General features: G+C 43.5%; 3 protein-coding genes across 5 annotated transcripts; 2 read left to right on the top strand and 1 right to left on the bottom strand.

Moving 5' to 3' along the window:
• Positions 1–181: 181 nt before the first annotated feature.
• On the top strand, positions 182–7,882 carry ydjc (YdjC chitooligosaccharide deacetylase homolog). Of its 2 annotated transcripts, none has more exons than XM_062451252.1 (6): positions 182–495; positions 2,868–3,041; positions 3,336–3,498; positions 4,705–4,804; positions 5,870–6,047; positions 6,155–7,882. In XM_062451252.1, exons 2-6 carry the CDS (start codon positions 2,878–2,880, stop codon positions 6,507–6,509), a joined length of 960 nt encoding a protein of 319 aa, XP_062307236.1. In that variant the 5' UTR covers positions 182–495; positions 2,868–2,877; the 3' UTR covers positions 6,510–7,882. The 2 variants fall into 2 exon arrangements, with proteins under 2 accessions (XP_062307236.1, XP_062307237.1); XM_062451253.1 differs by lacking the exon at positions 182–495 and adding an exon at positions 574–681.
• A 2,241-nt stretch (positions 7,883–10,123) lies between these two features.
• On the bottom strand, positions 10,124–12,942 carry ube2l3b (ubiquitin-conjugating enzyme E2L 3b). Its single transcript, XM_062451254.1, has 4 exons — positions 12,824–12,942; positions 11,493–11,588; positions 11,167–11,353; positions 10,124–10,657 (listed from the first exon to the last, which is right to left on the bottom strand). The coding sequence occupies exons 1-4, from the start codon at positions 12,848–12,850 to the stop codon at positions 10,503–10,505; spliced, it is 465 nt and encodes a 154-aa protein (XP_062307238.1). The 5' UTR covers positions 12,851–12,942; the 3' UTR covers positions 10,124–10,502.
• Positions 12,943–22,941: 9,999 nt separating this feature from the next.
• LOC134011910 (eotaxin-like) lies at positions 22,942–25,561 on the top strand. Of its 2 annotated transcripts, XM_062451451.1 has the most exons (5): positions 22,942–23,004; positions 23,088–23,159; positions 24,400–24,523; positions 24,605–24,719; positions 25,201–25,561. In XM_062451451.1, the coding sequence occupies exons 2-5, from the start codon at positions 23,105–23,107 to the stop codon at positions 25,237–25,239; spliced, it is 333 nt and encodes a 110-aa protein (XP_062307435.1). In that variant the 5' UTR covers positions 22,942–23,004; positions 23,088–23,104; the 3' UTR covers positions 25,240–25,561. The 2 variants fall into 2 exon arrangements, with proteins under 2 accessions (XP_062307435.1, XP_062307434.1); XM_062451450.1 differs by lacking the exon at positions 22,942–23,004 and having other exon boundaries at positions 23,011–23,159.
• Positions 25,562–25,927: the final 366 nt, after the last annotated feature.

Genomic DNA, 25,927 nt, shown 5'->3' with positions numbered 1-25,927 from the left:
AGGCTGCAGTAGCCTACTTACAGACTCCAGTTCAGATTATTTGTTCCAAAAAAAAAATCAAAAACTTTTTTCAAAACTTGACACAAAAAAGTTTCACGTTTTGAAACTGCAGGCTGCAGTAGTGAGAGGCTGCAGTAGTGAGAGGCTGCAATACATAGAGGCTGCAGTATTGAGAGACTGCAGTATTGAGAGACTGCAGTAGTTAGAGGCTGCAGTACTGAGAGGCTGCAGTAGTGAGCGGCTGCAGTAGTGAGAGGCTGCAGTACTGAGAGGCTGCAGTAGTTAGAGGCTGCAGTTCCGATTTCTTTTTTGGCCACAAAAAAATGTCCACAAGAGGTGCACAATGTGTCCACACGAGGTCGCCATAAATTGAAGTAATTCGTTGATCATTGAAATGCATTAATACAACAACAGTGGTCGTATTGTGTGGTCGTATTGTTTCATCGTTGTGGCCGTCTTCAGATATTTAATGGCCAAACGCGTGTCTTAAAATGGGTAAGATGAGTATTTGTTACGATATTTGCAGAGCATTCCATTTCCCATCTCGAATCTTACCGTAGGTGATGGTTAATTCACTCATCTCAGAGACTAGTCGTGTTTCTGTCCGCCCATTTAATTTGTAGCAACAAGTGACATGTAGGCCTGCCTGTATGCTACTCTGTATATCATTCTCATACAAATGTAAGTATATTTTTTAGTCATTTAGATTTTGTGAAGGTAATGTAGAACTCATATAGAATGCTAGTCTTTAAGTGGCGGCAAGTTGTCTTCCTTTTCGCTTGGTTGAGGACTGGGTACAATCAGAGCCATAGAAAAAGAGTTGCGACACGCTTTGATCTCGCCGACACGTGATCACGTGGTTCATGTAGCTCGCTGTAGTTCCAAAAAAACCCACTGCTGTCAACCGGTTTGAATGGTTTTCAATGAAGCTGGCCAACGGAAGTCGCTTTCTCAGGCAAATGATGAATGAAACAGGCTCGGTTAAAGAAATCCGATATTCTGGCTATCTTCAGCAGACTCGTATCTACAAAAGGCAGTCCTCCCTGACGTGTTTGGTGTAGAATGGAGTGAAATACAACATTGTGAACACTCACTGCCAGTGAAACACAGGAAAAAAGCTAGAGCTTTTTTGTCACGTGGTTCCGGTAGCTCCCTGTAGTTAAACAAAACCCCCACTGCTGTCAACCTGTTTGAATGGTTTTCGGCGGGACAGACAGCAGCACCATCTCGATTCACGGACATTTTCGGTATATTAACACATAATGTCAATTGGTTACTGGTGTGTTGTATCATGTATGTCTGATACTTTATTAACATGTATGTATTACATGAACTTATACAAAACGCAATATTGTGAAGCAGAGCTAGAAATGGCTATGCTAGCTCTACTGTACAAACGGTACTGTACCATACTGTACATACCAAACAGTGGCCTAATGAGGACTATATTGTTCCACTTAACGTTTAACCTTAGACGGTTGAAGTAAATGGGTCTTGTTAAACGTTTATTCATCAGCCCACTTACAATTTAGCCTACCACATTAACAACACTTATATTTGTAGTACTTGATGCAAGTTGAATCTAACCATTATCACCAGCAACTGCTCAATTTAAGACAAGAAAGGAGTTTGGTAAATAGAACAGAATAAACAAGGCAACCAACTGCATTCAATAAAACATTTTATTGTACAATATGTCCTGTGTTCTTCCACTCCTTTTGTTTGTAGTGATCCGGTGATCTTCTGGCTATGATACATGTACAGCTAGCTAGAGTAAAAGTGTTGCTTACGTAGACCTACAGTCTAGCTCCAACTGCATTTAGAATCTAACAAGCTTACGATAAACTTTAACTAAAGCTGGCTATATAAAATGCTACTAATAACAATTGATATGTGGTGGTCGAAATATGAAAAAATGCAGGATTTTCGTGAATTTACCAGCTAACTTGCTTCGGACCACTTCATTTGCAATTCATTGTTGCTAGCTCTACTAACTAGGCTAATAAGAGCTATATATAGAAGACTTACTTTGTATGCCAACGAACACCAATAATTAGAACTAATTTGACAGACTATAAGCCAACTGACTTCTGGTTATGATACACGTGCTCTCTAGCTAGCTTCAGTAAAAGTGTTGCTTATGTTAGATACTAGCTAGACCGTCTAGCTCTAACTGCGTTTCGAATCAAACAAGCTATAATCTTACGATAAACTTTATCTAAAGCTAGCTATATGAAATACTACTAATAACAATTGATATGTGGTGGTAAAAATATGAAAAAATGAAGGATTTTCATCAATTTACCAGCTAACTTGCTTCGGAGACACTGAAAATGAATGGGGTTGAACGGTGGAAAATGCAATGTTTGGAACTACAGGTCGCATGTGACACGCTTTACTTCCGCATTCCTCGATAACAATGGGAGTCTATGGAAGTGTCGCAACTCTCTTTTTCTATGGCTCTGGGTACAATGAAAGGACCACTAAGCAAGCTTCATGTGGATCCGATGCAAGTTGTAGTTCTTTCTGTTATAGACACGAAACTGCGATTCTAATGATAGGCTACTTACGTGAACTGTATTTATGGAATGGCGTATAGCCTAGCCTGTACGTGAAAGTAATGTCAGGAATATATTAACTATTGTGTTGCTGACGAGGATAATGTGAGGCAATCTAAGCTTATGAATAGTCTTGTGTTCTGCTTGTTATTCAGTCTAACATTAAAAGGTCATGTGGTCTTGTGTTTCATAAAATCTATGATATGCATCTAGTTACGTGAGTCATAGCTGGCTCCTTGCCATATTTTTTGAAAAGCGCTTGAAACAAAGTAGCCGGCTCAACGTTGACTTGGTTACTTTTTCCAAAAGCTAAGAGACCATGCCACAGCCCAAAGTCAAGTTGGTGGTGACGGGAGATGATTTTGGGTATTGTCCGAAGAGGAACCAGGGTATAGTGGATTGTTTCCAAGCTGGGGGCATTTCCAATGTGTCATTATTGGTTAACGCCTCCGCGGCGGAGGAAGCCGGAGTTCTGGCCAAAAGGTAAATTGAAGCCACGTATCTAGCCATAGACTACTCGTTTTTTTGCTAATGTGTGACACTTATATATACTTTATCTAAAATATTGATATACCCCAGACTTTTGTTATACATGCCTAACTAAAAGGTCAACAGACGTTTCAACTTTAATGTTGGTTAGGTGGCACTTACAAATCTTCAAATTCTTAACATAAATACGATTGCTTAACTGTAACTTGACGTACAATAACCAGCTTTAGTTGATCTTTTGTGATATCTACGTAGCAGTCCTGACTCTCACAATATTCCTCACTGCAGACACCACATTCCCATCGGTCTCCACGCCAACCTCTCTGAAGGAGTGCCAGTTTGCCAGAGTCTCAAGCAGAGATCCTCCACCCTTCTGAACCATGATGGCTTTTTCCTTGGAAAGATGGGCTTCCGCAAAGCACTACAGAATGGCCAGCTGAACATGGCAGAGGTGACTTGATTTTCATAATTATTGTTAACATTGACAACCAAATGGCAACTAAGCAGACTTTACATAGCTGTTGTCTGTTGTACTAACATGACTGGAAATAACATCTTAAATATCACTAGACTCCTATTTTCATTGTTCGTTCGTTATCTGCCGCTTGTCCGGGGGTCGGGTCGCGGGGGCAGCAACCTAAGCAGGGAGGCCCAGACTTCCCTCTCCCTGGCCACTTCCACCAGCTCTTCCTGGGGGACTCCGAGGCGTTCGCAGGCCAGCCGAGAGACATAGTCCCTCCAGCGTGTCCTGGGTCTTCCCCGGGGCCTCTTCCCAGTGGGACGTGCCCAGAACACCTCACCAGGGAGGCGTCCAGGAGGCATCCTGATCAGATGCCCGAGGCACCTCAACTGGCCCCTCTCGACGCGGAGGAGCAGCGGTTCTACTCTGAGCCCCTCCCGGATGACCGAGCTTCTCACCCTATCTCTAAGGGAGAGCCCGGACACCCTGCGGAGAAAACTCATTTCGGCCGCTTGTATTCGCGATCTCGTTCTTTCGGTCACTACCCACAGTTCGTGACCATAGGTGAGGGTAGGAACGTAGTTTATCGACTGGTAAATAGAGAGCTTCGCCTTTCGACTCAGCTCCTTCTTCACCACGACGGGCCGATGCAGGGCCCGCATCACTGCGGACGCCGCACCGATCTGCCTATCGATCTTGCGCTCCATTCTTCCCTCACTCGTGAACAAGACCCCGAGATACTTGAACTCCTCCGCTTGGGTCAAGGTCTCCTCCCCGACCCGGAGATTGCACTCCACCCTTTTCCGGTCGACAACCATGGCCTCAGATTTGGAGGTGCTGATTCGCATCCCAGCGGCTTTGCATTCGGTTGCGAACCTCTCCAGTGAGAGCTGATATTTTCACTGTGATAATTCATAAAGCATAACATTTAAATGCCCAGACTGGTTTTGGTAATGGACAGATGATGAAAACAGATCAGCTGTATTGAGGTGTAGTTCTACTGTGTTCCCTGAAGGAGGAAGAGCTTCTACACAGGTTCTGCTGTTCTCCTTTCGAAGGTGTAGTTACTCTGTGAGGTGGTGTTGTCTTACATCTGGGAGTATACACATATGGCAGGTGTTTATAACTATGCCTCTGGCAGTTTCTCACTTCTCTGTTTGTGTGCCTGTGTCTGTATGTGTGTGTGCCTGTGTCTAGGTGGAGCTGGAACTCAGGGCACAGGTGAGGCTGTTCGAGGAGCTGATTGGTCACCTGCCGTGTCACATGGACGGCCACCAGCATGTGCATGTGCTACCAGGTATGCTGTGTGTCTGTGGGCTCAGAAACACCATGTAGGCTGTGTGTCTGTGGGCTCAGAAACACCATGTAGGCTGTGTGTCTGTGGGCTCAGAAACACCATGTAGGCTGTGTGTCTGTGGACACAGAAACACCATTTATGCTGTGTGTCTGTGGGCTTCATGCATAAATAGCTTATAGAAGTTAGCTGGCCCACTTATGTATGATGCTTCTGTGAGATGCCTCACTGTGGCGTGCCCTTAGATAATGTGACGCTGGCTCTTAACTTCCTATCTGCCTCACTCAGTATCGCTCTGTTGACCCTGAGTCAGGCCAAACAGACACATGATCACACGTCTGACCACATGTCTGGGTTGGGCTGATTCACATGCTGTATTGTGACAATTAAATTAGCATTTTCTTTTATTTATATTACTCTGGGTGTTTTTGGCCAGTGCAGGGGAATTGTGCAAAAAGTTTGTTGGATGATATTTACTGTGTATTGTCCATAAAACATGGTACTGGTTATTGGTTTAACCCTTGTGCTGCCTTCGGGTCACATGACCCAAAGGTTCACAATGAACCATTGTTGTGTTTACCCAATTTTACCCATTACAAAAACAAATAAAAGCATTTTCTTTTAACCTTCACAGTGTGGGGGGTCTGAGACAGCCCGACGGTTAAAAGAAAATGCTTCACTTTGTTTTTGTATGCGGTAAAGTTGTCACAATACGACGGTGGGTCACAATGACTGATGGGTCAGAATGACCCGAAGATAACATAAGGGATAAGATGAGGTAGAACCTAATTATATATTTTGGGTTTATTCTTACCACTCTATTTTTGGTGTTTTAGTAAATATGATACTTGCTTAGGTATTGCATGGTATGTTTGTTGTGTTCATGCTGCAGACAAAGCTTCTGGAGTGTACTGAGCATGTGTTGGTGACCAGGCTGCCTCCATCTGGAGGACAGACTGCCAGCAGAGAACTGTCTGTCTGACCAGTACAGATCCATTAAACAGAACTTAATCCAAAGACATGAACCGTGTGTGTGTGTGTGTGTGTGTGCGTGTGCGTGTGTTCCAGAGGTGCGGGAGGTGTTTGCACAGGTGCTGTCTGAGTTTGGGATCCTGTACACACGTGTTCCAGTGGAGGCAGGCCTGCACGCATGTTCCTGGCTGAGCCCGCCTCTCCAACACTTCTACACTCAGGTTGAGAAGGATGCACAGGAGGCTGTTCCCGTGTTCCGTCGCCACGGCATCAGGTGTGTGTGTGTGTGTAAACCAATTTGTCAGAAACGCCCCTTCTTGTAGAGGTTTTTACCACAGAGCCTTACCCATCCTACCTGACCCTGTGACCCCGGCTTCCCAGGTGGCCTGACGTGTACCTAGGTCTTACCACCATGGGCCAGAACATGTCCCTCCCCAACCTCAAACGGGCCCTGGGCTACGCCATGGAGGGGCATCTCTCACCCCTTGTAGGACATGGGGGCGTGGCCTCCTCCTCCTCCCTCTTCTCTGCGGCCCAGCGGGCCCCGCTGACGGCTGAACTCATGGTGCATCCTGGGTACCCCAGCCGCCCGCAGGAGGGAGGCTGTGGGCAGGGCCCCGACGAATTCTCCTGCTCGGCTGAGCGGCAGCTGGAGCTGAGCACCCTGACCCAGCCACTGCTCCTGGACTTCTACTCCCAGGAGAGGATCCAGCTGTGTGCCTTCAAGGACCTGTGACCTCCCACAGGCCCACACCTGACCTCCAGCCCCACCCGCCTCTATGCACCAAACTTGACTTGATTCCGTCCCGATGAAGATGTTTATGGAGGCATCAGTTGATAGTGTAATCAGTAAGGAGTAAGTTAGGTCCAGTAGGATAGCACTAGTTCCACTCTAGCCTTCCCCAGTTCTCAGGAACTAGGGATTGGGTTAGAGGGATTGACACATTTACCTGAGCTAATCTCTTTAGGCCCCTGGGATTAAATAGATTAAGGCAGATTGGACTCTGCCTGCAGGCTCATTTTGAGCACAGCACCATGTTCCAGTAGGCACACAGGCTGTACACAGGCTGTACACAGGCTGCACACAGGCTGCACACAGGCTGCACACAGGCTGCACACAGGCTGCACACAGGCTGCACACAGGCTGCACACAGGCTGTACACAGGCTGCACACAGGCTGTACACAGGCTGCACACGGGCTGCACACAGGCTGCCCACGCTTGTCCCATAGCACACGGGCTGAATCTCTGGGGTTTATTTCCTGCATCTTGAAATAATCTCATCCCCTCCTGTTTGGCAGCACCATACATTTTAAACATGAAGGAAAGTAAAATGACAGGAATCTAGACAGGATGACCTTTCTGAGATCAGTGATGTCAAATCAAGGGATAAAGCCAGTGGCGGTTTATTTGAATTTGACCTACACTACAATGTCATGTGTCGCTCAAAGAAGTAAGGAAACAGTTTGACAGTGGATAACTGGGCGACCATAGCCATGACAATAAGTTCATCACTAAATCTTTAGTGTTTTTAAGGCACAATACAGGCACAGTCTCTTTAGATTGATTTAGCGCAACAGTTGTTTCATCTCAGGTGAGTACAAATGAGCACCAAACAACCAAACAAAACCTCAGTTAGCTGCACATCTTGATGTCATCCAGAAGTTCAACTGCCAAAGTTACACATTCTGGTTATAACTTATATTTTAATATGACATCCTATATTGTAACGGAGTGAGAACCGTGAAACTCACTCCTCAGGTATGTAAGAGGCCCCCCGTGTCAAAGAAGAGATAGCTTTTCTTTGACATAGTTGGTAGTGGTCACGCTTGGCAAGTCGGAGGCTGAGCGTTCAAATCCCGTGAGTGGCGAACTACCTTGTCAGACGGAGCGTGACTACGGCTCTTACAGACCCATCACATATGTTTACATAACCATGCATTAACACTGATTTGAATAATTCTCTTATATTTTATAAAAGATTGTGTGACAGGAGTATTTATACAATATCAGTTGTAGCCGTATGTTTGTTGTAGCCGAGTTTGTATTAAATGCAAAACTGGAAGAACTTATAATAATGTTAATAAATGTTACAAGTCGAAAGCCTCAATGATTGTCTTATGTAATACATTGTCATTTTAGCAGACGCTCTTATCCACACCGTCTGCTAATATGTAAAACATGTTCAGAAAGGATTGTTGTTTAAGGATTCACAAGACTAAACCTAATGGATAATGTTTGGTGAAGTCCACTCAAAACTACACTGCCACTGCACAGCAAACTACCAGCCAAACAACTACAGTTTACTGTACAAAGGTATCAGAAGATGTGTTTATGAGCCAAACAGACCTGATAACAGCTTCTGACATGGGCATGAAGGAGAAGCCTTGGACAGATAAGCAGCAGTAATGATGACTCGTGGCCAGGCAGGGCCAGGCAGGGAATTATAGCGTGGCACGTTTATTAAGTAAATGTTAACTATTTAACTAAATGGGGCTATCTCGTTATGTTCAGTGACCTGTGCACTTGCACAGTGAAGCTCCCTCTTGGAACTGGTTCTGGATACAAGCTGCTAAATGCATAAATGTAAATGTTATCACCACTATGAACCAACCGTTAACTCATATTTTGTTACGGGAAGATGGCAGACATCCTGTCTGGTGTCCCCTCTGTCCAAATGGATCTGAAAGCATGACTGGTATATGCAAAGGCTTTTACAGAAAACTCTTTGCTTAGGGAATCTTGAATCTTGGAAGGTTGTGTGGCGTGTTTAATGTTGCCCCACCTAGTGGTGGACTTTTACATCAAACGTGAGGCAGCATGTCATCTTAGAGCAGTGGTCTACAACCCCGCTGTCCTGAATGTTTTAGACGTTTCCCTCTTCCAACAAACCTGATTCAAATGAATGGGTAGTTATCAAGTTTTGCAGAAGCCTGATAATGACCCCTTCATTTGAATCAAGTGTGTTGGTAGAGGGAAACATTAACATACAGAACAGTGGGTCTTTAAGACCAGGGTAGAAGACCATATGATCTAAGATGACTTCATTACATCTTTCCTAAGATTTGGGGTAGTCATTGAGAACCAAACCACACCTCTCTCAAGCTAAATCTTCCATTACATGTGTGTATGATATAAACACATACTTGCTGTGTTTGAACTGTCTCTCAAATATTTTTTGAGGGACTGATTTGACATAAAAGCTTTTCCAGCCCATTCACACATCAAACATGACCATCACAACCACCTAGACAGTGAGGCCAAATGGTAAGCCATCTTTATTAGGAAATATTGGCCCAAGTCATACAGCTCTTACACTGGCCTTCTGGCCACATCCCCACCAACCATGCCTGTGGACAGCCCCCCCAGTAGGGCCCAGGGGCTTGTGGAAGGATCTGCAGGGAACCTTTACCATGGTTCTCCTCAAACCACAAATCATTAGGCAAGTCCCTTTTGTAGGGGCATCAAGCGAAGAAGCCTACCACTGACTACCCCTGTAGCAAGGTGTTAAGAGGTCCAATTGAATGCTATGGATGTGTTGTGACACCAGGTGCATTACTTAAACGGGCAGCCTGGATGGCAGACAACAGGATCTACTCGCCTTTCCACTTCCTGCTTTGTTGGCAGCAAGCAAATGTGAAGAGCCAATAGTTTGTACGTTGTTTAGTGAACAAACGATTGCCTTTGATCCCTGGGTCTTGTAGTTTTAGGGACCCAAACCAGGAAGAAGCCTCACAGAATGTAAATAAAAATGTTTTGTCCAAAACATAGCTAATCAGCAGTAAGATAATCTAATATAAGAACCTGATTCGAATTAGTGTAAGCGGTTACAAGGGCTTATCTGTTTTCAACAGATGAAGCCTTTTGTCAAATGGAGTGTCATGTCTTAAATCAATCACACAAGGTTTGTAGGCTTCCTTTTCAATCTTTTATGAAACAATGTAATTGATAACAGAGTTGGTGTATAGGCTGCCATGTTGAGTCTGGTCTAGATGGGTAACGAACTACAGAGAGGGAGGGCTTGTTCCAGAGAATACAGTGCAACTTCAGAAGCAGAGAAGTAGTCAGAACAGGAAAAGAAACATTGCACCACACACCTCCTGGTCCTAGATCTCTAGAGGGCTGTCTTCTGGTTTTCAGTAAGACATTTTCTTTCTGGGTGTGACAGAGCATGTCAGATGAAACTAGAGGGAAAATGAATATCAGGGTTACAACTTGACCCTCTGTGAGAAAACTCATCAAAGAAGATGGACTACCGAGCTGTGGTTCTTCCTTTTAACCTCTTTTCAAACTAAAACATTGTATATCTGCATTTTCCTTCTATATATCTTTTAATGCCTAGTGCGCCATCTTACACAAAGTCCTCTAACCACTTTTTTCATGTTTTTTTTTTTTTTTTGATTTAAGAAAATAGTAGAAAGTTAGTAACAGCCTCAAGCTATGTGTCACCAGGAGGAGGAACCTGTCTGATCCACAGAGAGTCCTGGAGGAGGGGAGGCTGAGGCTAACTTGGCCACGCTCAGAGGGGCTGCTCCTGGGCTGCTGGGGGGCTGCTCCTGGGCTGCTGGGGGGCTGGCTGGGGAGCATGTGAGTGTGAGGGAAGGACAGGGAGAAGTGTGGGGGGACAGGAGTGGAGAGAGGGAGGAAAGGATGTTGGAGAAAGATATTTGCTTGGGCAGGTGAGTGAGAGGGAAACAGAGAGATCAGAGGGCTAGACACTCGTCATGTGATCAGTCCATTGGCCGTTTCTCGCCATGTTTCTTTGTAAACTCTTCTGCGTTCTTAAAGAATTTTTTACGGTCCTTTGAGTACTCCTCAGCTAGGTCGGCCCTGAGGGGGTGTTCCGGCTGAGGGTCGTTGACCAGGGCGATGAGGGACTGGATGACTAACGAAGAAAAATGAAATAAAAAAGGAAGATAAGTTAAGTCAGTCAAATTAGGCTGGAGTGAGACCCCTTAAACAGTCAGAAGGAGGCTCGTAAAATTAAACTGTTTTTGCTATGAGGGCAACAAACAACGCAGTGACATATTCTTTGGTGTTTATTCACCAGAGACTAAGTGCACTACCCTTCGCTCTGGTCGGGAACAGCTTCAAGGCCATCCTACAGCCTGCTCATAACTGGTTTATTCCAATTTTATGGGACTACTAAAATAATGTGCCCTTGTTTTTCTACTTCCAATATCATGGAAATGATGGAGATTCATATATTTGATGTGACACTTATGGCCACAGAACAACTTCAAGTGACAAAAAATATATATATATTTTTTTAAACTTTATTCTTTGTGTGGCATTGAGTGATAAGTCTGGCCACCCCTGCCCTCTATCAACACTGTCTATGGACCATTTAAGCTAGTGTGGACAGAAAAGACTCCTCTTATTTCGCTTGCTCACCTTGATCAGTTTTGGTGGCTGGCTTCCAGTTTTCTGCACTGATGACAGGCAAGCACACCTGTCCTTTCTCGTCGATGTTGGGGTGGTAGATCTTTGTCTTGAAAGTGATCTTGGGGGGCTTGAAGGGGTACTCGGCAGGAAAGATGATTTCGATCCTGAACGCTCCTTTGTCATAAGGAGGGTTGTCCTGTAATGAGGAAGTGTACACAATAAACCATGGTTAATAAGTACCGCAAATGACACCTGCAAAATGTCTGCCGAGGTAATGAAATAATCTAGTCATGGCAGTTTGCCCCTCATTTTCAAACTACTACGACTTCACTTACAGGGACAATAAGGCCTTGCCATGTCAATATGTTTGATTCGTCAACTTGAATGTTTCTGAAGTTTTTCATTCCAGACTTGCGAATCTCGTCAAGTTCCTGAGAGGGAGGATGACAAGAAAAAAAATACAATTAACATCTCAATACGAAAAATCTGCTTGTTTAAATGGAAGTGTTTGCTTGTTTAAAAGGCGATTTTCAAGGAGGCCAAGAAAGGCATTAGCATCAAATCAATATGAGACAATGAGGCTAGCTTGTTAAATAATAGAGATGGACTGTGTCATGTTTAAGTTGGATAAGAAAAAATATGAAAACAGACTTTCAATTAAACTGTTCACTTAATGTTGGGCTACTATTAATAACATTTGTTAGCGACGACATCATCGATATTGCGGATTTAGTTCATGTTTCGGTTTTGATTACACGAAAACGATACTAGCACGTTAGCTTGCTAGCTAACGTTCGCTTGAATGATGTCAAGTTTCAGGTCCACACCCAGATATTAGCGAAATTGTGACGGATAGCTATATTATAATCAAGTCCAACTAAAGCGGACCAAAACGTGTCCCACAAAAACAAAAACGGGTAGTTAACAAACTAGGTAGCTAATGTTAACTGGTAGTTAGCGTGCTAAGAATTTGGGCATGATTTGACTAAAGATATGACAGTACTTCCTGTCAATAATTATGACCTGGCTCAGTGAAATGGCTTGCTAAAGCGTTACATGGTTAGTTTTGAAACATCTAGCTAAACGTTTGTCTAACGTGGTCTGGATAGCCTGATTAGCGAAAGTGGTTTGTTTGAATACGTGAAACCAGCTAGTTAACCTCGCTAGCTACTCCCCATCTTTATTTCGGACAGCCTAGTCATCCGAAAGTACGGTTTATTTACCACAACGGTTGTTTACCTAGCTAGCCACACTACAGGTTAGATATAGCTAAAAGAGAGTAACGTTCGTTATTACATCATGACGAGTTTTCAGTTTTACACTACTGCCTTCCTTTGTGTTAAATTTCAGTTAACAACGTCGCAGGCTAACTAGCTAGCTGGCCAATTACTTCCCTGATCCTGAAAACCGGTCTATCAATCTCTGGCCTAAATTGCCGGTGCTTCCCTGCCTAAATATTTAGCTAACGGCGTAAGCTAGCGAGATGGCTAAAGAGTGACTTCTCGCTTTTAGCGGGTTGGTTTTTCAACACGTTTGGTCGACCACACATTCAGAGGACAATACATGTCTCAATTAAGTTGCGTTGTGTGATCTGCGAATACATTATTATCCCATTAAGCCCCCAATGGTTACATACATATGAAAAAAGGGATATCAGAAGATTTACCTTGTGCAGCCTCCTGCTCGCCGCCATCTTGAATGTTCTGTGTGTTCCCAGAATACAGTGCGGCAACAGGATGACTGACTGGAAGAGACTGGTGGGTTCCACTCACAGACGTAGTTCTAGGGAAAGAAGCGTAAACAAAGTGATCAAAATTATATACACTATCAAGCAGTCAGTAAACAATACACCAAAAAATAGAAAACACATTTTTACGTAATCTCAAAAGATATTTCATATTTATCCGTCATTGTCTTTTGATGAACAAAAACATGTTCTATCATAGTAGCTCAAAATTGATCAGAAATTACTACTCTGCTTTGCTCTTTGCAATTGTTTTGTTCTTTCTCCTCCTTGTACCCCTATACAGTACTGTACCCTGCATCTCACTACTCACAACTCACTCTTGTTCTTTGTTGATATGAACCTGCAACCAGTCAAAATCTATTGAGCAGTCAGTACTGTTACTGTAACAAATGGAAAGCACAATGTTCAGGGCCATACCATTTGTTCATTGTACAGTATACAGCCTACAATGCACTGTACTACAGTATACAATACTGAAAGGGACAAAAATCAAAGGAGTAAACACGTGATCAATGTGCTTCTTCTTGTCTTTGGGCTGGGTTAGGCCAGAGCACTTTGTCGACATCACAAGCAATATTTTCCCACCTTCAACAACCTGTTTGCTCTCTGAACTGGCTTATATTGGTTGTGTCACATCATTTGAAACAAGTGAAATCAAATTTTAGTGGTTGTGTTTAGTCAATGACATGTTTTCTCTATTTGTATTTGATTGTTGCCATTTGTGTTTACCAGTATGGATGACATGTGCATTAGAGTGCAGAATGTGTTTTAAAAATGAGAATGTGTTTAGAGTTTTGCTGAACAGTCTAAGTGAGATCTGCAAATTGTGTTTTACCATGTGAAATGGTTTAAGGTATTGACAACAGACAGGCACAATTAGCTACATGAGTTCAGGCAACTTAGAACTTTGTTCAGCCAATGGGTTTTAGTGTTTTAGCAATTGAGAAAAACTGGAAAAACTACGTTTTAGGTAGTCAGCTATGTTTTGTTAAAATAATCAAAGGAAAATAAATTCAAATGTTCACCACAGCCCCTTTTCTGATGCACAAACAAACAAGGTTGATGTTCATGATAATGGAAGAAGGCTGCAGATTAACTTCCAGTTGTACATTCTCAGTTATAAAAAGAGAAATTAGACAGACACAAAGATGATGGAAAAATATCATAACATTGAGAAGGTTATAGTTGTATGTGGTTTTGTTTTCTAGTCCAAACAGTGTCGCTATATCATGCACAGCCTACCCTTTTCTCTTGAGATAGAGTACCTGTACCAAGCAGACAATAAGGTAGCCAACTATTCAAACACTATTGTCATGTGATTGATACTTATTTTTTTATGAGTAGAATGAATTCTGAATCTCTCACAAGCCGTTTTATGCTTCATGTTTATAACAAAAAAGTATTAATTGTGCCCAAGGAATGTGCAATTGTAGGCTGTATTAGACAACAGTTTACATTTAGTCATCTTAGCAGACGCTCTTATCCAGAGAAACTTACAGTAAGTACAGGGACATTCCCCCTGAGGCAAGTAGGGTGAAGTGCCTTGCCCAAGGATACAACGTCATTTTACACGGCCAGGAATCAAACCAGCAACCTTCTGATTACAAGCCCGATTCTCTAACCGCTCAGCCACCTGACTCCAACAACCCATCCATAAATATCATCCGAGGAGTAGAATAAGGGCTAAATTTGAAGTTTAACAAAACAATTGTTAAAATGAACTCTGATACAAGTCTTATCTGGAGTATTGTTCTCTTAAAGTGACCACTGGGTGGCAGCGGTGGTCTTAGGCTTCAACACAGCAACAACAGTGGAACGGTCACTGTCAATAAAATGGATTAGGTGTATGCCTGTTGTGGCTGCCTGCTACAAACCTCCATAACCTTCTATTTAAACAAGCGTAATCTAGACAACAACTGTCTAAATTCTGCATGGTTGAACCAAGCAAAAATATGTTACCGATAGAAAATAGAACCAAAATCTTTTTCTTTTTTTGGGGGGGGGGGTTAAGTATTTGCTCATTGATCCATGGAAATGCTCAATATTCTTAGATGGACATGATTAAAATAGCATTTGAAGTTTATAATGATACAATGATTTGATCTAAGAACCAAAGTTACAGAAGTATTGAATTGTTTTTTTTATCTCTTCCCAGGCGCACTACAACTGTGTCAAGTTTCATTCTGTGTTTTCCTTTTAAAGACTTGCAGAAGAACAGAATCCCCCGATCATGACTGATTAGGACAGAGCCTAATAAGTTTTACGAGACCCTAACCCTCGTAAAACACACAGACATGTTATTTTGAGTGGGAGTCAAACAGCAGTTGGCCTCAGTTTATTTATTTTATTTATTTATTTAAAGAAACAGGGACAGCGTACAATAAACATTAACCTCAAGAGGAGAGATGCATAGTACCAGGTTTTAGCTCAAGAGATAATTTTCACCCGTAGTCTCTGGGCAGGCTGATCTTAACTAAAATACATAATACATCATACATACATGAATAGTGAAATTTACATTGACCAAGTAATTTATTTAAAAAAGGTCATATTCACACCTTTCATGTACTCAAATCTACTCTTTTAGACCTCAGAACACACACTTACACATACACATACACACACACATGTGGGTAGTTCAAACTTTCGTTTTCCTGAAATTTGGCACTCAGTTGGTACTCTCCCGAGCGTAAAGAACAGATTACTGGAAGTGCTTGATAATACAATAGGCAAAAATAAACAAAGAAAAACACAGTTCATTACGTAAGCACATTTCGTCATCACTGCATGTCAAACAATAAAGTTCAGAGAAAATCAACTCAACACATTTGTACATATGTATTTCTTTGAATGTACCTGTATATCTAATTCCCAGTCAACCCTCATGTCTTTCTGTGACTAATCAGTAGGAACATTTCTGAACATTGCAAAGGAACATTTCTAAGAAAATGAACATTGCAAAATGTCAAGGTCACACACACACACACTCACAGACACAGACACACACACACACACACACACACACACACACACACACACTCACAGACACAGACGCACACACACACTCACAGACACAGACGCACACACACACACACACTCACAGACACAGACGCACACACACACACACACACACACTCACAGACACAGACACAGACGCACACACTCACAGACACAGACACAGACGCACACACACACACACACTCACAGACACAGACGCACACACACACTCACAGACGCACACACACACACACACACACTCACAGACACAGACGCACACACACACACTCACAGACACACACACACTCACAGACACAGACGCACACACACACACACTCACAGACACAGACGCACACACACACACACACTCACAGACACAGACGCACACACACACACACTCACAGACACAGACGCACACACATACATGCTTGAGAAAACATGCCCTCTCTCGTCCCCCCAGGGAGAGATGTCATCTTGTTCCAGGATGTGTCTTCCTGGCAGTGTGGTAGGTGGGGTAGGTTGGCTACTGTGTGTGTGAAGACATCAAAACTAACCAACACCCCACAATGATGTTCAGACTTGTGCAATAAAGTCGGTACCCAGACCGTGTTACGTAGTGTAAAAAGTTATTGTTAATATATTACATGCCTGGTTGAAAAATGGTTGTTCATGCTAAAGCATTTACTGTAGAGCCATTTCAAATCTCATAAAAAGTGTGTGTGCGTGTGGAGGTGTGGAGGGACTTGTATTACATTTAGTCATTTTTTTAGTCATTTACTGGAAATGGGGCCATTTCAATACTCCAGCATGGAATTCAAGCTCTAATCTTCACTATTTAAAACAAGGTTTATGTCTGTATAAGTATTTATGTGAGCTAAATAATAGACATAATTTGGGCTGAAAGTCTCTATCAACAGTTCATGTCCTGCTGAAAGGACTTGCAGACAAGGGTCTTTGTGATATGAAGCGATTAATCATAATGTTTGTAAGCTTGTACTTAAAGGTGATCGGAAACAAGCCCAGCTACAGAACATCAAGCACACCGAGATTCTTAATCTTGTCTTTGTGTCTAAATCTCACAGTTGAAGCCAGCTCTGCAACATTAGCCACCAAGCATTCAGAACCAAACGATCCCCCTCCCTGTGCCACATCTCTCCTGTTACAGTTGAAGCTTCAGGCCGTGTCTGGTCTGCTCTGGCCTGCTCTGGCCTGCTCTGGCCTGCTCTGGTCTGCTCTGGTCTGCTCTGGCCTGCTCTGGTCTGGTCTGATCTGATCTGATCTGATCTGCTCTGACCTGATCTGCTCTGATCTGCTCTGACCTGACCTGACCTGATCTGGTCTGATCTGGTCTGCTCTGGCCTGCTCTGGCCTGCTCTGGTCTGATCTGATCTGCTCTGCTCTGCTCTGACCTGCTCTGACCTGACCTGGTCTGATCTGATCTGGTCTGGTCTGCTCTGGCCTGCTCTGGCCTGGTCTGGTCTGGTATGCTGTGGCCTGCTCTGGTCTGGTCTGCTCTGGTCTGCTCTGGTCTGCTCTGGTCTGCTCTGGTCTGGCTTGGTCTGGTCTGCTCTGGTCTTCTCTGGTCTGGCCTGCTCTGGTCTGCTCTGGCCTGCTCTGGTCTGGCCTGGTCTGCTCTGCTCTGGTCTGCTCTGCTCTGCTCTGCTCTGGCCTGGTCTGCTCTGGTCTGGCTTGGTCTGGTCTGCTCTGGTCTTCTCTGGTCTGGCCTGCTCTGGTCTGCTCTGGCCTGGTCTGCTCTGGTCTGCTCTGGCCTGCTCTGGCCTGGTCTGCTCTGGTCTGGCTTGGTCTAGTCTGGTCTGGTCTGCTCTGCTCTGGCCTGCTCTGGTCTGGCCTGCTCTGCTCTGCTCTGCTCTGGTCTGCTCTGCTCTGGTCTGCTCTGGTCTGGCTTGGTCTGGTCTGGTCTGGTCTGGCCTGCTCTGGTCTGCTCTGGTCTGCTCTGGTCTGGTCTGGTCTGGTCTCTGACAGAGCTTTTAACCCAAATAAAAAACATGTATACACATATGCAAAACAATTTAAACTACAATTAGCAGCATGCAAAACAGGTAGAATTTAGCTGGTTTCCACTGTGTCTGGGTCTTTGAAGATAGGCCTGTGTTCTTGAAGGAAATATTAAGGACAACTAGCAGCATGTTTGTCAGGTAAGGATTTCATTTCACTTATCAGACAGTACTAACGTCTTACTCAGAATACTCAAATGAATACTACATTGCATCAACAACACCTGCATGACAGCAGTCAGATAATGTTTCTGTATTAGCTAATCAGCCACACTGTGCAGTGGACATGGTGCTCTGGTTCCTGTTTCCTGAGAGAATACATCGAAATGGGGAAGAATCGCTTCCCTAAAAACTTAAGAAGGGAAATTAAATTTGTTGTGATGAATAGTTTGGCACCTTTAGAGGCACCTTCACATCAAATGATGGACACACAACTCAAGACAACAGCAGAAGGGAAAAATGTCACCTTCGGGAAAATCTTTAACATTTTCAGTAGTGCTGCGAAATATGGAAGATAAAGATCTGTCATGGACCTATGTGAAAGATACTTGTCTCAAGCATCACACAACCAAGAATGCAGCTTCCATTTTTATAGAGCCAAAACAATCCAATGTATGTACAGTGCTTTCAACTTCTCACTCTCCGTGAATGTTTAATCAGATACGAGGTCAAAGAAAAAAAAGGAGAAACGTGTTGAAACAAGACATCGAGAAGAAGGTGGAAAATTGAGATGTTGGGGTGGAGAGGTGGGGGTGGAGAGGTGGGGGTGGAGGTAATTGTTTTAGTTTACGAGATGCTGGAGGTGGAGTCTTACCTATTTCGGATAAGAATGAAAGTGAAAGTCCAGGTGTGTGTATATAAACACCTGAGCATCCTCACTTGGGCTCACATCATCTTCCTTAAACAAACATACCTTCACCTGAAACATCTGCACCCTCGAGCTCACCATGGCATCTGGACTGGCGTTCCTCCTCCTCGCTGCGATCGTCTGCATGAGTTACACAGCAGGTAAGACAAACACCTCACACTTCAGGTAGACCATAGCTAATGCTGAAACTAGTTGAGGGGATTTTATGTTTTCGTTGTGGGATAAATATTACCCACATTTCAGTGTGAAACAGTTTGAGTATTAGCATGTCCCATAGCTCATGACCACAGGAAATCTCTAGGAAGTCCAGTCCAAGCAACTGTTCCAGTGATGGAGGATTTCTTGTAAACGGGTGTTATTCCCCGTGTTTCTAAACTCCATTTGGCACACAGAGGTCCTGTGTCTTACGAGCAACTGTAAATCAACTGGAGGAGAATAGCTTGAAATGTCATGTTGTTCTTACTCACTCACTCTCTCTCTCTCTCTCTCTCTCTCTCTCTCTCTCTCTCTCTCTCTCTCTCTCTCTCTCTCTCTCTCTCTCTCTCTCTCTCTCTCTCTCTCTCTCTCTCTCTCTCTCTCTCTCTCTCTCTCTCTCTCTCTCTCTCTCTCTCTCTCTCCTCCTCCTCCTTCCTCCTCCTCTCCTCCTCCTCCTCTTCCTCCTCCTCCTCATCCTTGTCCCCCTCCTCCTCCTCCTCCTCCTCCTCCACCTCCTCCTCCTCCTGGTCACAGTGGTGTCTTGTCTCCATCCATCCCTAATCATATCTAACCCTCCTGTCTCCCCAGCTTTCTCTGACGTGCCTGTGGACTGCTGTCTGACCAGCACAGACATCCCCTTCAATCGTCGCATCAGGGTCCAGGCCTACCTGCTCCAGACTACAGACAAGGGCTGTCAGATCGATGCCACTGTGTAAGTGCCAATCCATGCAAACCGAAAATCCCGCTTCATAGGAAATTCATGTTATTTAGATGCGGCCTGGTCTCAGGTTCAAATCTCCCTCCACTGTACGTTGCTTTAGATTATGAATAATAATAATAATAAGCGGACGCAGTATTAAAGCTTCTGCTAAATAAATATGTTATCATTTCCCACCGCAGTAAATTCCTTGTTTTTGTACACTTACTTGACGATTAAACTTTATTCTGATTCTGATTATTATCTGTTTTGGGGCGTTTCCAGGTTCATCACAAAGAATGGTCTGAGACTGTGCACCCCTCACCCCAGCCAGAGCAGGTGGGTGGCAGGCTACATCTCCCTCGTGGACCGGAGGCATCAGGGGGCTTCTGCAGCTCAACATGACAGGTAAACATCAACATCTACTGATTCTTAACAAACACTGCTGGGATTGCAATCCGTTCATCAGTTCCTTCTTCTCATTGGAACTACCTGTTGTTATTTATTCTACTTGAGTAGTTAAACTTATCTTCTGATTTACCCAATTTTGAGGTGTTTTATTTATGCCTGTCTTCCTGTTTTCCAGAACCTGAACAGAACTGGTTTAAACACAGGAGGAGAGGAGAGCAGGGAGGAGAGGAGAGCAGGGAGGGGAGCATACAGAACTGGTTTAAACACAGGAGGAGAGGAGAGCAGGGAGGGGAGCATGCAGAACTGGTTTAAACACAGGAGGAGAGGAGAGCAGGGAGGAGAGGAGAGCAGGGAGGGGAGCATACAGAACTGGTTTAAACACAGGAGGAGAGGAGAGCAGGGAGGGGAGCATGCAGAACTGGTTTAAACACAGGAGGAGAGGAGAGCAGGGAGGAGAGGAGAGCAGGGAGGGGAGCATACAGAACTGGTTTAAACACAGGAGGAGAGGAGAGCAGGGAGGAGAGGAGAGCAGGGAGGGGAGCATACAGAACTGGTTTAAACACAGGAGGAGAGGAGAGCAGGGAGGGGAGCATGCATCAGGAACCCCTTGACGATTGAAGATTTCAAATCATTTCACCTTTATCATGACAGTGAATTCATATAGGTTGCAAAAGTTATATGGTAAACAAGGTTTTAGAATATGGTTTTATGCCGAAACATTTTTTTTTTTGGTTTGCTAGTTTGCACTTGGCCATGTCAATATACAAGCATGAGTACTTTGTTGTGCTTTTTTATTCACCAATGATAAGCTTTGTTTTTGTATAGTTGCACTGTATGTGCAGGGAGTCAGGTGGCTGAGCGGTTAGGGAAGCGGGCTAGTAATCTGAAGGTTGCCAGTTCGATTCTCCGGCTGTGCCAAATGACGTTGTGTCCTTGGGCAAGGCACTTCACCCTACTTGCCTCGGGGAGAATGTCCCTGTACTTAATGTAAGTCGCTCTGGATAAGAGCGTCTGCTAAATGACTAAATGTAAATGTAACTATACAATTTGTAATATTGTAATATGTGTTTATGTAAAGCATTCAAAATGTACATTTCAAGTAACTTTGGACATAAAATGTCATTATCAAATCTATAATTTCTGTGTTTCTGCTCTCTATATGACCCACTCACACTACATCATCAGCACATTACTGAACTGCCACATTTTGTCACATTATTCAGAATAATCACATAATAAAAACATAATTATATTGATACACTCATTTAGTTTGATATTTTCAGGATTCTTTAGACAAGAACAAATTAATAAAATGTAAAATGTGACAAACATTGCACGAGACACAATAAAAAGTCAGAAACAGGTTAATCAGGCATGTGCTACCTCCCGTTTGCACGCTACTGCACGTTTCACAAACAGTACACTGTCTCACATGCTTGAAAGCTTTTGAACCCCTTTCTAAACTACAACTCTACAAGAAGAAAAAAGAAAAAAACTTGTTAAATAATTCCTACATTCACAGGAATAAATAATTTGAACAGGCATATCTAGGCCTAGACACACAAAATCTAATCTCCTATTACCATTTAAACTAAATATTTCACAATTTCCCTTTCCCCCTAAAGTCCAATAACCACTTTCACGCACATCACCTTACCATGAAGGCTGCATGTGTTTCTCATCAGTTATGGACCAGACTTGTTCCAGTCCCCAGGGCTTTGTCCTTAAGGGATGTGAATGTCATTCTGCATCCTGTAGAGGTCAGTACAGCTGAGGTCAGGGTCGGGGACCATCACATTCCTGTTTCTGTCTCACAGTCACTCTCACTGTGGAGTTTGACATTACACTGTGGCCTGGTGCCAACAAATTCTGCTCAGTAGCAGTGTCTGGTTTGTCCTCTTCTCGTTCTGTTTCCAAAAAGAGCAGCAAGGTCAGCAAGATCAGGGGAATTCTGACTGTGGCTGAGGAGAAACACATCAGAAAACCATTTCCATGAAAACAAAACTTTAGTTGTAAGGCAAACACACACCTCTGTGGTCAAATCAGATTCATTATATGCTGTTACAGTCTATCTTGATAGATGCAAATAGTGAATGTGTATATTCATATTACTCCTGATAAGAAAACAAGTTCTATTTCAACTACTGACTAAAAAGGCATTGCTATTCTCATCAAAGGGATGAATGCTGTGGGTTTTCACTGTGTACTACAAAAGGTTTCCATTGATATTGAAACTTTTTCTCACTAAAGAGGTGCTTCCTATTGAGATTTCTGAAACCTCAAGACTGGATAACCGACTGTAATAATGACTAATAATGATGTGTCGCTGACTTTCCTGCGTGCCATCACAAGACGTTTCACATACTCTCACAAACACACTTCTTGACTCTTGAGTAGTATTTTTTAGGGAACATTACGATATGGGCTCTGCACAGCAAGATAACTTCCTGATTTGATGCTCCTTCCAAAGAAAATATGAATTGACTGTGCTCAAAAACCATGCACACTGTAAAAAAAATACCACACACTCCAGGAACTTTTTTATGTCATTTGCCCCAAAAAAATATAGAAATCAAATACCAGATAGAAGGATTTAATCTCTGAATGAAAAAAACAAATCTATCTTTCATGACTTCTACGACCATTGCTGAATGCTAAGAACATGATAAATAGTTTTACATGCAAACATGTTGGTAAAGAATCTAATGATGAAATAACTTATCTAAAAAAACTAACAAACAACAAAGATGGAATTCCCCCAGTTGTTTTGTCCTAAGGGAAGTAAATAGGTATCCAATGTCTGAGGGGGGTGAGTCAAACTGAAACCTAGACCACATATAAAGTGTGTGTGTGAGGGGAGTCCGAAGCAGAGTCCAGCAGCATCACCAAGCTCAGACGACCAAGGACACACACTCAAGTGAGCAGAGGTCACTGTTGTGCCGTTGTAGAAGGAAAGACGTCTTCTTACCCACAAACAGTAACTGAAATCTCTCTTTACAGGTTATCAGTGACTAGTCATGGCTGCTGTGTACAAACTCTTATTCTGTGCCCTCCTCTTCTGCTTCCTAACTGGTGAGTGTTGATGTCAAACATGGGTACTTTATGTGGTACACTGCATTGCGTTGTCAAATGTAATGATGATAATCTTGTAATTATGTCAAACTGTGAAATGATAGTTGATTGAAATTATACTGTTTGAAGTATCATACTGTTTGAACAACCATGCATGAATGAGGATGCAGATCAGGAGGCAGATCAGGCAGGCAGACAGACAGACAGACAGACAGGCAGGCAGGCAGGCAAACAAGACAGATTTAGCTTTGTCACTATTCAGTAATATTCTGTGTGTGGGCATTACAAAGTGATTATGTGTATGTGTATATGTATGTATGTGTGTGCTTGTAGATGTGTGTGTGTGTGTTATGTAACAATCCGTGGTGCAACTCACTGCAGTGTTCTAAAGGTTACAGGAAAGCCCCAGACAGACTGAATGCATTATTGATTCTTTTCTGTTCTGTCAACATGAACATGATCGTTAGTACCTCACTACAACTCCACTGCAGTTAAGCGTTTATGAATGTATGTACATGTGTAATAATGTCTGTCCATAATGCCTGTCTGTTATCCTCCACTTTGTGTGTGTTTGAGAGTTTGTCTGTGTGAGTGTGTGTGCCAACAGATTAGGCAGAGGGAGTATTGCATATCTAGTTTTAGTAAACAACACAGTTCTCAGTCGCATCATGTGTCAGGATTGGGACACCCAACACAAGAGATTCAGTTCCTTTCACTGTCAATGCGGACAAAACAAACCGAGTGTGAGGTGTGACCCTTCACTAACCTCTGAGATCTTTCCTTCACCAGCTCCACGCATGTCAAAATTAAGCACAATCTCATCATCTCTCCTTGCCCTGCATCTCTCTCTCCCTCTCCCTCTCCCTCTCCCTCTCCCTCTCCCTCTCCCTCCCTCCCTCCCTCTCCCTCCCTCTCCTCCCCCTCTCTCTCCTTCTCTCCCTCCCTCTCTCTCTCCTTCTCTCCTTCTCTCCTTCTCTCCTCCCTCTCTCTCTCTCTCTCTCTCTCTCTCTCTCTCTCTCTCTCTCTCTCTCTCTCTCTCTCTCTCTCTCTCTCTCTCTCTCTCTCTCTCTCTCTCTCTCTCTCTCTCTCTCTCTCTCTCTCTCTCTCTCTCTCCTCTCTCTCTCTCTCTCTCTCTCTCTCTCTCTCTCTCTCTCTCTCTCTCTCTCTCTCTCTCTCTCTCTCTCTCTCTCTCTCTCAATCTCTCCATCCCTCTCTCTCCCTCTTCCTCCCTCCCTCTCAGTGACTCAGGGACAGATGGTGGTGGACTGCTGTCTGAAGGTGAGCGACCATGAGATCCCCAGACAGCTGGTCAGAAGCTACCAGCACCAGCACCGAGGCCAGGGCTGCTCGCTGGACGCAGTCATGTAAGGACCTTGTGGGGTTGGTGCATGTTTAACATGAGAACATCGTCCATGCAGACTGTGACTGGCTGGTTGTGTTTGTAGCTTTGTGACCAAGAAGAACCGCTTCCTGTGTACCACACCTGGCCAGCCCTGGGTCAGAGACCTCATCAACCATGTGGACCACCTGACCAAGAAGTGTCGGAGCACCAACTTCCAGGTAAACCTACGACCCTTGACCTCACTGCTCACGAGCAAAACCAGGAAGAAACCTTCATTTAATCCAAGATTACATCCCAAAAATCAATTTTCATTCAAGATTCCATATAAATCCCACAAACCTCAAACATGTCATCGCTGTCTAGCCTCAGACCTCAAAAGCCACAAACATAGTTGAATCATCATGAGGAAGAGTTTGTGACTCAGCAGTTTAAACAAAGATGAACCTTCCAGAGAAACTCAATGTGTAATTGCAAAACCACACAACTACATGGAACCACAATATAACGGAACAGAAAACTGTTGTTAAGAGAAATTGACAGTTGTGGACAACATTTAAAGTTTCATAACTACCATGTAACTACATAGCAATACCTGTATCAACAACATGATATTTACATAATGGTATCTAGCATGTTCTAAAATACTACTGTTATCCTAACCTCTGCTGTGTGTGTGTGTGTGTGTGTGTGTGTGTGCAGGGTAAACGCTGCAGAGGTTTGAAGCCACAGGCAGTCTGAGCTGGGTGCCCTGGTCGAGGATAGAGGAGCATGCTGACTCAGACGGCCGACAGAATAAGATCTAAAATGTGATTCTTCTTCTTCACCACTGAAGCACTTTCCGTCTGTTCCTGACCTGACACGAGTCCATGTTGTTACTTAGAAGTACAGATATACATCTAGCAGTTATCGTCAGAGGCAGGACAATATAGGACACCATGATGGGCAGCTAATAACAAATTCCATTAGAACAGATTTCTTTTACTTTTTACTGTTTTGTTACATTTGTCAAATTGTATTTTTTTAACAGAACCTTTCAATAAAGAGATTAATTTAAAATCAATTATCCTTGTGTCCTCGGTGTGGGGAGGTGGGTAAACCATATTCTCACGTAAAGGAGAGGTGGTGCAAAAACCTTCCCCTGTGGCAGCACTAACTAGTAGAATAAGGAAGAAGTACTTGTGTTCTGTTTTCACACAGATGTGTGCTGAGGAGCTTACTGGTAACTTCTGTGGAAAAAGGAAGGAGGTAGAGAGAGAGTGTTGTTGAGAGACAGATATAAAAAAAACAGACAGAGTTGACTGTGAGTGAAGGAGAGAAAAAGACAGAGGGAGGGAGAGATGTTGACAGATGATCTTTTGATGGAGATAAAGTGGAAGTGAATGTCAACGAATGAGTGTAAATATCAACAGTGATGCTCCACATTTGC

Source organism: Osmerus eperlanus, chromosome 25, assembly GCF_963692335.1.
Source record: "Osmerus eperlanus chromosome 25, fOsmEpe2.1, whole genome shotgun sequence".
Classification (NCBI taxonomy): domain Eukaryota; kingdom Metazoa; phylum Chordata; class Actinopteri; order Osmeriformes; family Osmeridae; genus Osmerus; species Osmerus eperlanus.
Note: the sequence above shows the minus strand (reverse complement) of the source record. Positions and strands in the feature narration are given on the sequence as shown.

What these genes read in the sequence shown, in the direction of transcription:
- LOC134011910 (XM_062451451.1), top strand. Translation starts at nt 23,105, where the DNA reads ATGGCTGCTGTGTACAAACTCTTATTCTGTGCCCTCCTCTTCTGCTTC. An exon ending in TGCTCGCTGGACGCAGTCAT is followed by an intron (nt 24,524 to 24,604) that starts GTAAGGACCTTG and finishes TTGTGTTTGTAG; the next exon opens with CTTTGTGACCAAGAAGAACC. An exon ending in GTCGGAGCACCAACTTCCAG is followed by an intron (nt 24,720 to 25,200) that starts GTAAACCTACGA and finishes GTGTGTGTGCAG; the next exon opens with GGTAAACGCTGCAGAGGTTT.
- ube2l3b (XM_062451254.1), bottom strand. Translation starts at nt 12,850, where the DNA reads ATGGCGGCGAGCAGGAGGCTGCACAAG. An exon ending in GGCAAGGCCTTATTGTCCCT is followed by an intron (nt 11,354 to 11,492) that starts GTAAGTGAAGTC and finishes TCCTCATTACAG; the next exon opens with GACAACCCTCCTTATGACAA. An exon ending in AGCCACCAAAACTGATCAAG is followed by an intron (nt 10,658 to 11,166) that starts GTGAGCAAGCGA and finishes TTTCTTCGTTAG; the next exon opens with TCATCCAGTCCCTCATCGCC.
- ydjc (XM_062451252.1), top strand. Translation starts at nt 2,878, where the DNA reads ATGCCACAGCCCAAAGTCAAGTTGGTGGTGACGGGAGATGATTTTGGG. An exon ending in GCCGGAGTTCTGGCCAAAAG is followed by an intron (nt 3,042 to 3,335) that starts GTAAATTGAAGC and finishes TCCTCACTGCAG; the next exon opens with ACACCACATTCCCATCGGTC. An exon ending in GCATGTGCATGTGCTACCAG is followed by an intron (nt 4,805 to 5,869) that starts GTATGCTGTGTG and finishes CGTGTGTTCCAG; the next exon opens with AGGTGCGGGAGGTGTTTGCA.